The sequence below is a fragment of the Bos mutus genome, chromosome 12 (genome assembly GCF_027580195.1).
Source record: "Bos mutus isolate GX-2022 chromosome 12, NWIPB_WYAK_1.1, whole genome shotgun sequence".
NCBI classification, from domain to species: domain Eukaryota; kingdom Metazoa; phylum Chordata; class Mammalia; order Artiodactyla; family Bovidae; genus Bos; species Bos mutus.
In genome coordinates this window covers 13,032,040-13,047,127 of record NC_091628.1, presented here as the reverse complement: position 1 = coordinate 13,047,127, position 15,088 = coordinate 13,032,040, and the positions used below count along the sequence as shown (strand labels likewise).

At 42.8% G+C, this 15,088-nt stretch overlaps 1 protein-coding gene across 1 annotated transcript in view; it reads left to right on the top strand.

Moving 5' to 3' along the window:
- EPSTI1 (epithelial stromal interaction 1) overlaps nt 1–15,088 on the top strand; it is a 102,115-nt gene that overhangs the window by 23,661 nt on the left and 63,366 nt on the right. Inside the window, exons 4-5 of the mRNA XM_014482918.2 lie at nt 1,775–1,848; nt 2,657–2,740. Of these exons, the coding sequence (XP_014338404.1) occupies nt 1,775–1,848; nt 2,657–2,740 (158 nt within the window). The remainder of the gene's footprint in view (nt 1–1,774; nt 1,849–2,656; nt 2,741–15,088) is intronic.

The following is a 15,088-nucleotide window of genomic DNA, read 5'->3' as shown; positions in this document are numbered from 1 at the left end:
TAGGAATGGTCAAGAGAAAGAGGGCACAGTAGAAAAGAGTTCTGGGATGTATTAAACTTTGAGATGAGTTTTAAAGGAAAACCTGTAAATGCTTAGACATCTGATTTTCTCCATTTTTAAAATTCTCAACTCCTCTATTTCTCTACCCCTTAAAATGTTGGAATGGTTCTAGGAGATACTAAAATTAGCTGTAACATTAGATAAAAGCTTCAATAGGCCTCACTGTTTCTTTCCTTAGGGCCAGGACCAAACAGGTATTATACGTCTTTTGGGACTCAGAAGTCTCTATGGTGTCTTTAACTGTTCAATTATAAAAACTATGATGAATGCAAATTGTTTTAATGCATCTTCTGTGTAGGTGAATCTTTCATAGAACTGACACTTTTAGTGACCAAAGCACCAGAGAATTATTTCAAAGGAATCTTTAAAATATGCACGCCAAGCTTGCATAAACACTGAGAACTCCCTAAACAGTAATTTTTAGATGATTGTCAAGCTGCAAGGATTTCTGGCCCCTGGTTGTTATAGGTTTAAGAGAGAGCAGATGAATAATCTAACATCCATATTTTTTCTCTTGAATACCTAAAGAAAGAACAATAAATAGTATGGATTGACCATTAATTTTACCTAGAATATTCCCACTGTACTTAAAAATTGGGTTATAAAGACTGTATACTTGTCTCATGGCAAGACCTCTCAGGGTTTCCCAAGCTTTGCTACTTGAATACAGGGCAGTAGAATCAATAGAAGAAAAACATTGGAAACATCATTGATTATCATCTTTATTAGGTTAAGAAATGGTCATACTCTAGCAGGAAGAGTGTTCTAGAATTTCCAAAGCACTATTTCTTATTTAGCATGGACCTTCACGTGTGATTTCAGTCTATGTAAAAACTTGAATACCTACATGATTGAAAAAACCCTCATAGCATTGTCCTTTTACTGGGGGAATGTGGCCTTATCTTTCTTTTATGCAATTACTGATGTTTAATGTCTCACTTGAAAAAATTGGTTAAGTTACCGAATCAAATTTGGGTCTGCTTGCCCCTGTGCAGTAAAGCTAGTCTACTGACACAGCTTTGTGAGGTCAGGTGCAGTGTTTATTGTAAGGCATCAGCCAAGGAGTTGGAGACAAATAGTGCTTAGAAAACTTGAACTCCCTGATGGGTTTCAAGAAAGCATTTCTAAAGGCCAGGGGAGGGAGGGGAGTCACAGAGTATATGATCGGATTGTGCACAATTCTGACTGGTTGATGGTGAGATCCTAGGACTGTATCACAGGGGTTAACATTATCAATCCTTAGGCTCCAGTGGGCTTGGGGGCTACATGCTGTAATCACAGAGTTAACTTCTTCCATTTTTAGCATCTATAAAACAACTCAGGAAAATGTACATCAGATACTATATTATCTAGGTACTTCAGAGAGGAGCTAAAGTAGAGGATATGAGGATATGAGAGAAGGTTCTATCCTGGGGTCTTCCTGAAGGGTCTTTCCCAGTTACAACTTCCCACTTTTTTTTTGAGATTCCTTAAGCATGAGGAGAACAGGTGTTGGACAAAAAAGGGAATAATGTTTTGGATGAAGAGGTTAATCATAAACTCAGCAGAGGAACTAGGTTTGAGGGGGACTCAATTTCAGTTAGCCCCTTGTTTCCAGTGGTATGAAAATGTTAAAGAAACACGTGGTGTAGACTTATCATGTATTTAATTAGTCTTTGATGGCTGACATTTCAGTTTAACATTCACGTTTCACCTTTGTGACTTTTTTCCTTAGGGGGAAGCCAATCAGAGGCTGAAGTCAGGCAGAGACAACAGCTTCAACTGATACAATCTAAATACCAGAAGAAGGTCAGAATCCATCTCTTTTAGCTTAAATTTGGCAAGAAATTAGAGCACCAGCACTTTGAAAATAACCATGAAATAACACAGTAACTTTACCAAAAAGCATAAAACCTTGAAACAAATTGCAAAAGAAAATCTCAAAAATCAAAAAATCGAGATGTGAGAAGTGAAGGGATAAATACTGTGAATTCTCACCCAAGCTGTGTATCAGTCAGTGGGACCTTGGTAAGGGAATTTCTCCCACCCCAACCCCAGTTTAAGTCTCTACTATGGTTTGAATATTTGATTCCAGGAGCACAGATTTGTTTACTACATTCCCATCATGAAAGCATGGAAGTAGTACGAAAAAACCAATGATTTTTTTTTTTTTTTTAACAAGGAACTCAGGTGTTTTTTTTGGTTTTTGGTTGTATCATGCAGTTCCAACCAGGGATTGAACCTGTGTCCCTTGCACCACAAGGCAGGCTCTTAACCACTGGACTGCCAAGGAAGTCCCTGAAGTCTGAGTTAAATACTAAGGAAAAATTATCTGCCCTTTCTTCTCCCTAACCTGGGCTGGTGGTGGGGGTGGTTTGGGGCCAGGGAAGACAGAGAAACAGATATCAAGGTAGAAACACAGAGAAATTTCACGGACAGCAGATATAGCTTGACCATTTTTTGTGATCTATGTAGCCTGCAGAACCAACCTATAATCATGGTGTGCTATAGCACAAACAATACTGTAATTTGCCTTTCATCATAATTTTGTGTTCCAGGGGTTCAGGCGGAAAAATAGTAACTGCTTTTTGTCCTCTGTACTCTCAATACAATTTAGCTAAAAAAAGAAGAATGTGTAAGAATCAAGAAGGAAGCTGAAGAAGCTGAAGTCCAAAAAATGAGGGCAGCTCAGAGAGAGAAGGTAAGAACTGGAGAAGATGGTAAGCTAACATTTACCTAAGGCCTCTGATGTGCCAGGTTCCCACACTGTTCATATACAAAGTGTTTAATCCTCACAAGAGCCTGTGAAGTATATAATGTTCTTGTTGTCCAAGTTTGCAAATGGAACTGACAGTTCAGTCACTCAGTCATGTCCGACTGACCCCACGGACAGAGGATCAGATGACTCGCCCAAGGACTCACAGCCAGTAAATAGAAGAAGTAGGATTCAAATCCAGACTGACTGGTCTCAGAGCTAGTGTTATTATTTTTTTTTTTTAAGTAATTTTATTTTATTTATTGGCCGTACCGCATGGCATATGGGATCTTAGTTGCCCAACCAGGAATCAAACTCATGCCCCCTCCATTAGAAGCATGGAGTTTTAACCATGGGACCACCAGGGAAGACCCAGATCTGGAGTTCATTGTCTTCACACTCTCTCACCTTCTCAGGTGGGTGATCAAAAGAGTAGCTGTGTATTTGGCCAGAAGGCACAGCAACTAGTAACGACGGCCGCCAGTGGTACACATCATGTTTATGTACAAATATTGAACTTTCCAGGCTAAATGTTAAATAGGTGAACATGCCTTTCTCACGGGTAAAAAGAAAAAGCATGCGTTTGCATTTCAGTATTAGTGATATGCTGCTGCTGCTGCTGCTGCTAAGTTGCTTCAGTCGTGTCCGACTCTGTGGGACCCCATAGACGGCAGCCTACCAGACTCCCCCGTCCCTGGGATTCTCCAGGCAAGAACACTGGAGTGGGCTGCCATTTCCTTCTCCAGTGCATGAAACTGAAAAGTGAAAGTGAAGTCGCTCAGTCGTGTCCGACTCCTTGCGATCCCATGGACTGCAGCCCACCAGGCTCCTCCGTCCATGGGATTTTCCAGGCAAGAGTACTGGAGTGGGGTGCCATTGCCTTCTCCGTCTTAAAGATTGGGTGTTGGTCAAACTTAAACCTGGTTACCAAGCAATAGATATCTTTACTAGTTAGAGTTAACAAAGCCCAAAGCTGATGGCTTATAGAATACACAAGAATGTGAGTCTTCTTTTGCCACGAAGCTCTTTACCTGGCTGGAGAGAGATATTTCTTGGAAGGTGTCCTCTTGTGTTGTGTGACCTTGGACAGGCCCCTACCCCTCTCTGAACTATTCCTGTAAAATGAGTCTGTAAGCTCCACCTCCTCTGTTCCCAAGGCCAGGAATATGTGTAGATATAGAAATGCTACATCCTCTAGAGATGTAGGCTCTGGGGTAGAGTTAAGATTGGACATATACACAAGGAATTGAAATGAAACGCTGGTTTTATTAAAAAAAAAAGAGTATAGGCAGTTTGTTTACTAAATTTGATTCAGCAATTCACTTCCAAGTCATTGGCTATTACACCTTCATTGAAAAAGATTCTCAAAATAATTCTTTTTAAAACCTATCTCTCTCTCTCTCACTTCCTCTCTATTCTTCACTGTTTTGCATTCAAGGCCCCCACCCCCACCCCATTTCCTCCTTCAGAGGAAGGTTTACACTTCAGTCTCAAGATTGTAAAGGAGGTATTCCCTTTATATTCCCTTTATAGCATAGTCTTTCTGCATTTCAGGTCGAACTCAGAAAATCATCAAATAATCACTGGGAACTAATTAAGAGGCTTGCAGATCCTGAAGAATTGTGTTGTGAACTCTTATCCTAAAAGTGATTTACTGGTCATTTAATACCCGTAATTGGCTGACTTGTGGGTCATTTATAGCTTGTTTCTTCGTGGTTCAAATAATGTACTGTATACTGTTTAGAAATGTTAGTGGCTGAAACAGTTTTCATTAACACCGAGTGAAAGCAGCATTCCCTCCTTCTTAAGTTATGCCATGCCACTGGATGTACAGCAGCCGTTAACTACAAAAATCTGAACTGAATCGGCTTTTCTAAAATGACAGCTATAATGATTATCGGTGTAAATTTGTCTAAGAGTAAGAGATGGTGCGGAGAAGGCAATGGCACCACACTCCAGTACTCTTGCCTGGAAAATCCCATGGATGGAGGAGCCTGGTGGGCTGCAGTCCCTGGGGTCCTGAAGAGTCGGACACGACTGAGCGACTTCACTTTCACTTTTCACTTTCATGCATTGGAGAAGGAAATGGCAACCCACTCCAGTGTTCTTGCCTGGAGAATCCCGGGGACAGGGGAGCCTGGTGGGCTGCCGTCTGTGGGGTCGCACAGAGTTGGACACGACTGAAGCGACTTAGCAGCAGCAGCAGCAGCAGCAAGAGATGCTGAGAGAGAGTTGATGTATAGATCCTTGCCATTCCAAACGCAGTTTCTGAACCAGCAGCCTTGGCATATCGCTTATACACATGCAGGAACTTCCCTGGTGGTCCAGTGCTTAACAGTCTGCCTTGCAATGGAGAGGACAAAGATTTGATCCCTGGTAGGATAATTAAGGGGCTTTCCTGGTGGCTCAGCAGTAAAGAATCTGCCTGCAATGCAGGAGACTCGGGTTCAGTCCCTGGGTCGAGAAGATCCTGTGGAGGAGGGCGTGGGAACCCACTCCAGTATTGTTGCCTGGAGAATACCATGGGCAGAGGAGCCTTGGTGGGCTGCAGTCCATGGGGTTGCAAACAGTCGGACCCAACTGAAGTGACTGAGCACACACACAGGATAACTAAGATCCCATGTGCCACAGAGCAGCTGAGCCCGGGTGCCATAACTAGAGAGGCTGTTCACTGCAATGAAGATCCTGATGCTGCAACTAAGACCCGATGTAGCCAAAGAAATAAATATTTTAAAAAAAGAAATGCAGAATCTCAAACCCCACCCCAGACCTTCTGAAACAGAACTGGCATTTTAACAAGCTCCCCAGGTGATTCTCGTGCGCATCGTGGTTTGAGGAGCCTTCATCTAAACTGCCTTGAGAGAGACAGGGCCGCCCACTCTGGCCCTTCCACAGACCTGATTTCTCTGGCTAATTGGCTCGGACTGCCACCCTGACCTAATTTTTCCTACTGTATATAAATCTGTGGCTTTCATAGTAAATGTGAGCCTATTTAGTAGCTTGTGTCAGATAAAAGAAAAATGGACATTAGCCATCTCGAAATGGCATGCTTCACATTGCCAGTGTGAAAATGGCCAAGGGAAGCGATAATGGCTGTGCTTATGGAGCATTTATTCTTTGAAATGCACAGCAGACACACACATGGACACCGGCGTACAAAACACCACCCTCCTCCCCAGGCACATGGCTGCTGTCCAGGAACGACAAGCCAAGGAGAATCCAAGCAGCCTGTTGCCTCCCGAGGACTTCCAGCTTGGCCCATTGGTCTTAACACCCCCTTGACCTTTATTTTGTCCTCTCCCGGGAGGGCCACCGGACTTCCCAGGTGGCACTAGTGGTAAAGAACCTGTCTGCCAATGCAGGAGACGTAAGAGACGTGGGTCGGGAAGATCCCCGGGAGGAGGGCGTGGCAACCCACTCCAGTATTCTTGCCTGGGAAATCCCATGGACAGAGGAGCCTGGTGGGCTACAGTCCATGGGGTTGCAAAGAGTCAGACGTGACTGAAGCGATTTAGCACACATGCACGCAGGAGGGTCACCTAGGAACAGCAGGTCTCTTTCTGATTGGCCACCACCTGTGTGTGAGTGAGGGGCGCGTAAACTGCATTCCCTGTATCTGGGAGGAGTTAATCCTGTGGGCTCAGGGGCACTTAGGCGAGGGCACTGGGGTGCTTCAGGTAAGCTTGTATTCCCTATACTAGAGGACGTTGATGATGCATGCTCTCCCAGCGGTGTGCTGGGACCTCCTTGTTGTTACATTTTTATGAGTTAGATGACTTCATGTTGGTAGATTGAAACTGACCACGAGGGGCTATTCTCACCACTGGAATCAGGAAATGCTACAAATCAACCACCCCTCCCCTCCTTGCTAGAGCTACCTGTTAAATTTATCAGCACACCACTGCTTCACCCTAAAGGAAATAAGACCTCCCTCCCTCTCTCCCATTCTAAAACTAAGCCTCAGAGGGCTGGTGGGGCGCAAAGATTCTGTGAATTATCTGGCATGTTATGTATCTGATTTAAAAGTGGATTCCAGGCAGAATAACGCCCCCTCCCCTGCTCTTCCACATCCTAATCCCTAGAATTTAGGAAGATGTGATATTACGTGGCAAAGAGGAATTCAGTTTGCAGGTGAAATTAGGTTACTAATCAACGTACATTCAAATAGGAAGAATAGCCCACATTATTCAGGTGGTTCCAGTGTAATCATGAGGTTCCTTAAATTGGGAAGAGGGATGCAGAAAATTGAGAGCATTAAAGATATGGAGCTGCTGCTGTTGCTGCTAAGTCACTTCAGTCGTGTCCGACTCTGTGCGACCCCATAGACAGCAGCCCACCAGGCTCCCCTGTCCCTGGGGTTCTCCAGGCAAGAACACTGGAGTGGGTTGCCATTTCCTTCTCCAATGCATGAAAGTGAAAAGTGAAAGTGAAGTTGCTCAGTCGTGAACGACTCTTCATGACCCCATGGACTGCAGCCCACCAGGCTCCTCGGCCCATGAGATTTTCCAGGCAAGAGTACTGGAGTGGGGTGCCATTGCCTTCTCCGAAAGATACGGAGCAGGAGAAAGATTTAGCCTGCCGTTGTTGGCTTGAAGATAGAAGAAGGGCACTGGATAAGAGACTAAACCTATAGGTAGGAGCTACAAAACCGTAATGTGGAACCCCTAACTCTACACTGACCAAATAGATGACTGGCACTTAGCACAGCAGGACGTACAAACAGATGTGATTTCTGGAAACAGAGTTCTTATCGTAGGGGTAGAACGAAGTAAAGACTCAGCTGTAGTCTTTGGAGGGCACTCATTGCTAGCTACCTGAAAGCCTTGTGGTCGTGACAGCTGGTACTAGAATCTGCTAGTTTCCCTCAACCTCAGGATATTATTTGAGCCCCATGAGACCCATTTTGGACTTCTGATCTCCAGAGCTGTAGGATTATTAACAAACTTATTGTTTTAAGCCACTAAGTCTATAGTTGGTACAGCACCAACAGAAAGCCAATACAATCCATGTGGTTATACAGTGTATTAATTTCACTTCTTGGAAGTCTATATGGAAGAGAAAATATTGCCAAAATATCAGTGCATCAGTAAAATAAAGTCCTTGAAAAAACAAACAACAGCATAACACATGCAGGGACTTGCTTTGTCGCTGGATCTCAGCGTGGTAGACACGTTTCAGGAATTGTCATAGTGAGCCTTTCACCTAAATGCAGTGCCATGGAAATAAACCTCCACCACACTTTCCCCTCATAATCACATTGATGAATTAAGGAATCATTTGATTTTTTTCCCAGCCTTTCATAATGCCCACAAACTTAAAAAATAAAAATCTCCAAGTCCATGTCAAAGACCTTCTTTACCTCTTGGATTTATCTTAGTCTGCTTTTGATCAACACATGTTTGAAATAATATATAGTGCTGTATAGTTTATGAATATTTTCATTCGATTCTCCCAACTTCTTAGAGCATCAGGACGTCAGAGGGGGAAGAAACCAGCTAGAAATCTGAGTGGTAAACGAAACCTTTCTTTGCTCCTTCCAATAAACTATAAAGTCATAAAGCTGATGAAGTTATGTGGAGCCCTAGAGGTCATGGTATTTTTTATAGACACTGAAAAACATAAGTAGTTAGTTTTAATGCTAAAAGTGAGGTAGGAACTACTTCATACCTACTTCATTTTCTATTTAGCATAGAAAACAAGGTCTGCATATTAGGGGCGGAGGTGCATTCACATACACGTTTTTAAGGAATCACACCTGTTGCTTATTTCTAGGAAACAAATAGTAGTAAGGGCTAATTTAGAACAATTTTAGGGTTAAAACTCAACATCAAGGTAATTATTCCAATACTGCTTTTAAAAATTGGGAAAAGTTTCCATTTCTGAAAACTTTCAAGGAACAAAACAAAACTTTCAAGTTTTTCCCAGAAATATGGTTCCTACATTATGCATTTCTTTGTGCATGACCCAGCGTGGGCATTAAGCCTCTGATTGTTGAAATGCAGTAGGGTCCCATTAATTGACCCCATTAATTAACACATAATGATATCTCTGAAATGCAGGTATAGGATTAAAAGTGTAAGCCGTTTGTTTATTTATGCTTAACTTTCCTTATCTGTAATAAAGTGTGTGTGTGTTAGTCGCTCAGTAGTGTCCAACCAACTCTTTTCAACCCATGGACTGTACCCCAGCAGGCTCCTCTGTCCATGGGGTTTTCCAGGCAAGAATACTGGAGTGGGTTGCCATTTCCTCCTCCAGGGGATCTTCCAGACCCAGGCATCCAACTCACATCTCCTGTGTCTCCTACGTCTCCTGCGTTGCAGGTAGATTCTTGAGCCATTGGGGAAGCCACTGTCTGTAAAATGGGTATAATAATATAATAATGGGACTGGTGGGATTAAAGGATACAGTACATGTGAATCCCTTTGTATTGAATACCATGGATAGTGCTAAGGAAGCACTGAATAAGGTGCCCTGACCTAATTGACTATATCTGTAAACAAGCACCCTATCTCATTTGACTCTCTTACTATTCTTTAAACTATGTGTTTATTTGGCTGAGTCGGGTCTTGCTTGTGGTGCGTGGACTCTCCCGTTGTGGTGCACGGACTCTAGCCCTGGTGTGGGCTCAGCGGCGCTGGCGCCTGTGCTTAGTTGCTCTGAGGCAGGTAGGATCTTAGTTCTCCAGTCAGGGATTGAACCCACCGTCGGCTGTATTGCGAGGCAGATTCTTAACCCCTGGACCACCTGGTAAGTCCCTACCTCTATTACTTTATCAACCTCTCGTGTGGATGGCAGACAGGATTTTTATTTTACACACGAATTGGATTGGCTTAATGATTTCATTTTCACTACATGCACATGTTCATTGGAAGGACTGATGCTGAAGCTGAAACTCCAATACTTTGGGCACCTCATGCGAAGAGTTGACTCATTGGAAAAGACTCTGATGCTGGGAGGGATTGGGGGCAGGAGGAGAAGGGGACGACAGAGGATGAGATGGCTGGATGGCATCACTGACTCGATGCACATGCGTTTGGGTGAACTCTGGGAGTTGGTGATGGACAGGGACGCCTGGCGTGCTGTGATTCATGGGGTTGCAAAGAGTCAGACATGACTGAGTGACTGAACTGAAGCTCACATGGACTGGGTTGCTGGAGAAAAAACACATTTGGCTCCTCTTCTCACAGAAATTGTTGGGCTTCCCTCTTAGCTGGGTCTTTAATCATCCCCAGGGCACAACATTTTCCTTTGCAGTCTAGGCTCATCTCTAATTATCAACATCGTTCTCCCTTATCCTCATTTTTCATTTTCAACACATGACCTCATTTCTCACCATCTCGGAGATAAAGACCATGAGGCTGAAAGTCTCTATATTTTTCTGTTTCCTTACTCTTTCTTTGCTGCTTCTACACCCACCTCATCTCAGGAGGAATAAGAAACTGCTTTTCCTTGTTGCCGTGATGGATTCTCCCACCTGTGCTTCCCATCCCGTCCCATCTTTCCTCCATCCTCCTCAGGAACCTTGTTGCTCCCTCGGTTAAGGCTCCATTTCTTCTGTAGCTTTCGTGTTTGTTTTTCTCTCTTAGGGTATAATCATACTCAAATCTCTCACCTTAAAAACAAATTGTCTCTATGCTGGCTTGCTTTCAACTCCTTCCTCCCAAGCATCACAGCTCAGCTCCTTGAAAGTCTTCTCTGCCCCACTGGATTCCCACATGCCAGTCTGTAGACCAACTCCTATCAATCATCTGAACTGCTCCCCTCCAAAATCTGTTTTAAGTGATGCTCCCCAGGTGATTTGCTGAGCTCAGCTGGCTTTTAGGAACTCACTTTCTTTGCGTCCTCACCTTGCTCCTTGGTGGGCCAAATTTGACTTCTGTCTCTAGTAATTCATTGGTTTGGATCTAGCTAAGATGGAGCTTAGTTGAAAAACGCAGTGGAGACTCTTCAGCTCATAATTTATTTAAACTGTTTGTAATATTGTATCTATTAAGCACTCTGTCCTTCAGACTCTCTCCTTCTGGACTTCCTCTGGACCCTGTTCCCTGCTTGTTTTCTATTACTGATGTTCTGTCAGGTCCCTTCCATTCATATTCTCATTGCCTTGCGCTGCCATATTGCTAGGTGAAAGCCCCCACCTTTCCACATCCGGATTTTGCTTGTGCTGATGATCTGTGAAAGCCACATCTCTCGTATTCCTGAATCACAGAACATCCATTTTACTGTATGCTTGCTATTTCTTTCGAGATATTCCACAGTATATCTCAATACAAATGAGCATACTCCTAACAGGTTCAAAACTGACCTCATATTCATTCTGATGCTCTTAAATCATAGTCACCTGTAATCTTCCCCCCTTTTTGACACATCCTATTATTAATATGGATTTCCCATGGCACAGTGGTAAAGAATCTACCTGCCAATGCAGGAGGTGCGAGAGATGTGAGTTCGATCCCTGGGTTGGGAAGATTGCCTGGAGAAGAAAATGTCAACCCACTCCAGTATTCTTGCCTGACAATTTCCATGGATGGAGGAACCAGGCAGGCTACAGTCCATGAGGTTGCAAAGAGTCTGACATGACTGAGTGCATGCGTGCACACACATATACGTTAATATAGCCCGCCTCCCATATTTCCTTTTTACTCTCCTCTTATTTCTGTCCCCTATATTTTTCCAGAGTTTGTCCTTTCTTTTATGTCTGTGTTGTCTTAATTTGGGACTCATAATTTTATGATGTGGCTTGTGAGAACCACACCATTGGTTTTTATATTTGTGATCCTTTCTGCTGCTTATCCTTCATGTTGCTTTCAGGATTAACTGCTTACTATCCTGCTTAAAATAATACAGTGGCTCATCATTGCCTTTAATGAAGTCCAAACTCCTTTACGTGGCATATATATTTCTTTATAATTGCCCCTTCCTGCTTTCTCAATCTTATCTTCTACCCATCTCGTACAAATCCCTTTGAATTTATACATAAGCTTCTTGGGGTTTCCTCAACTGATATATTCTCTTCTGCCTTTTGGTACTGAAAATATATGTTATAAATATGCCCTTTTCCTAGTCAGGGCCATGACTAGCCCATCGTTGCCTTCATGCAAATTAGAAACAGATGCTTCGTCCAGGCAGGCAGTTCTGTGGGTGCTCAGACTGCCACAGAGGTGACAGATGGTACCTTTGTGAGACACAGAGAAAGATACCTCTGCCGTGCTGAAGCCCCCTGTGCTGGGATGCAAAGCTTGGGGAGCTGAATGCTGCCTCTATTTTAGCCCTTTGGACCCCTCTGCTAGGCCCCTGGGCAGTGAGAGACTCATATAGTGGAATGCAGTTTCCTGCTCCCATTACCCCTGTTTCCTCCTGCGAAGTTCTTGCTTAATATTGGTCTCCATCTAGAATTTCTATCTCTCACTAGACCCTTGGTTCTTATCCTTTTATTTGGTCATCAGCCCTTAGGGAAATCTGAAGAAAGAAAGCTATGAACTCATTCACCATAAAACTGAGCATATTCCTAACAGACACCTAATTCATGAACCCAAGGTTAGAAACCACTAACTCTGAGTCAGGCTAACCCTGACTCTACCCCTAACCCAAGATGGGGCCTGTCACATAGAAGACACTGAACGAATGTTTATGGGAACTGTTGAAAGCATTTCTCCAACAGGCCACTTCTGTGCTTGTTTCTTTATATTCATACTAGAGATTTGCAAACCTTTACTCCCTAATATATTTTATACTTTGCCATCATGGCTTTCTTGTCTATGGTCCCAGCTAGATTCTCGAATTTTCCAGGGTAGGCACTGCTCGGTTTATATCTGTAGTCCCAGCATCTAACAGAACACAGTATGGAGCATGTAGTAGGCATATGAGGAGTGTTTACTGAGTGCCTGGGATTCGGTGATAGTAAATGATTTGCTTCAGGTCACTCAGTGATGGTGAACCTAGAACCGACTCCATCATTTTTTCCTCTGGACCTTTCTTCTTAGATATTTTACATTCTGCCTTTGTATATGCATGTGTAAGTATGGTTGGGTGACTCCTTAATGCACTGCTAAATGGAAAGAAAGAAATAGTCTGACTAAATCTAAGTATTTGGATTAGTGTACTAAAATACCTGGGCTTCCCAGGTGGCTTAGTGGTAAAGAATCTGCCTGCTAAGCAGGAAACGTGGGTTCGATCCCTGGGTCGGGAAGATCCCCTGGAGAAGGAAATGGCAGCCCACTCCAGTGTTCTTGCCTGGGAAATGCCATGGACAGAGCCGCCTGGCGGGCTACAGTCCATGGGGTCACAAAGAGTCGGACACAACTTGCTGACTGAACAACACAAAGCAACCAAAACAACTACCACAGTGGAAGGCACTGAATACTCAAATACTCCAGAACTGTGAAAACTACTTCTCCATCCACTCTTCAGGGAGGCACAGACCTTTGTTGGATGGAATATAGCTACTGGGTAACTATTTCCGTGAGCTGAGTACAGTGCCAATCTACTGGTGGAGAGATGAGAGTCCGTGTCCCAGCTTCTGACCTCACTGAAGGAACCCAGCCGTGGCCTCTGGGGGCCTGTGTGGCTTTCTCACTGTTCTCTCGGGAGCATTCCTAGTTCTGGTTTGATCAGTACCTACCTGCTGCTTGCTTGCTGCCTTTTAACTCTTGGCCCCCCTTTCTTCCCCACCGAGATGTGGGGAGCTCATCAAAACTGACCACTTTTGGTCTCATGAGTCAGGATTTTTTTTCTAGATTGAGATCATGTTTATTCAGTTTGCTTCCTAGAACTGTTTCATTAATAACCCCATTGCCTTGTTTCATTAATAACCCCATTGCCTAATTGATGCTTTCGGATTGTAGTAAATTTTCCCTATTATTATTTTTTTTTTCCTGAAACCGAAATCATCCATTTTACCTTTCAAGATGGGATAAGTAAATAGTTCTGTGTGAATGAAGGCTTCCACAGAAATGAACAATTTTTTCCCTCTTTGGAAAATGGAACTAAACTTATGTTAGAGTTTGGAAGTGATGATTTCCATTTTCCTTTTTCACAGGTCGTCCCAGTGGACAAGTCCATTTTTTTAAAATTAAATCAAATAAAAGATGCTTGACATTAAAACTTCAAATCTCTCCTGTGTTGTGGAACTTGTCTCAGCTCCCCATTAAATTTGCTGTCTAGGAAGTCTACTTGTTTTTCATATGCAAATTTAAAAACTGACAGTTGTATCATAGTTAAAAAAAAAAAAAGCAAGTTTTCTGGGTTATTAAGTCGGATTAAAATATGTCAGAGCCATGGTGACAGTAATATCAAATGTGAAATTCTTTAGACTCTCCAAGCAACTAATTAAAAAAAAGGAGAAGAGTATTTACGCAATAGCTTATTTTGGACATTTGCTGTTCTGTCTCTCAACAGCTTTAAGTGTCTGATTCTAAGTCAGAAGGGAACTGAATTGGCTTATTGAAAATTGTTTCTGAATGCTTTATCAGGATATAGAGTGATATATATATATATATATATATATATATGTAGTATAAACTATTTAATCATATACATATATATGATTAAATCATATACATATATATATTTATATCAACTATTAAACCATTTATCATCATTTTCATTTAACATGATTGGTATGGAAATTTTATGTTTTCCCTAGAACATTCTGAAGACATTGCTTAAGATAGAAATATTGCTATCATCTGAACTAAGATTAAATTAAATATTGCTATCATCTGAACTAAGATTAAAAATATGAAATACTGATTTTTGTGATTATACCCATCAATCTGGGAGAGGGGGACCATGGAAGGAACTCGGGGCTTCTGGCTTTCAGTGTAGGGCCCAAGAGTTGTGAGAGGGTATTATCTTTGCTGCCCTGCTATGTACCATAATGGATTATGGAGGCCACCTGAACCTAAAGATTTTGGACCTTGGGTAATTTTAACATCATGATTCTGCTTAGTTCAGTTCAGTTCAGTCGTTCAGTCATGTCTGACTCTTTGCGACCCCATGGATCGCAGCACCAGGCCTCCCTGTCCATCACCAACTCCCAGAGTTCACTCAAACTCATGTCCATCGAGTCAGTGATGCCATCCAACCATCTCATCCTCTGTTATCCCCTTCTCCTCCTACCTTCAATCTTTCCCAGCATCAGGGTCTTTTCAAACGAGTCAGTTCTTCACATCAGGTGGTCAAAGTATTGGAGTTTCAGCTTCAGCATCAGTCCTTGCAATGAATATTCAGGACTGATCTCCTTTAGGATGGACTGGTTGGATCTCCTTGATGTCCAAGGGACTCTCAAGAGTC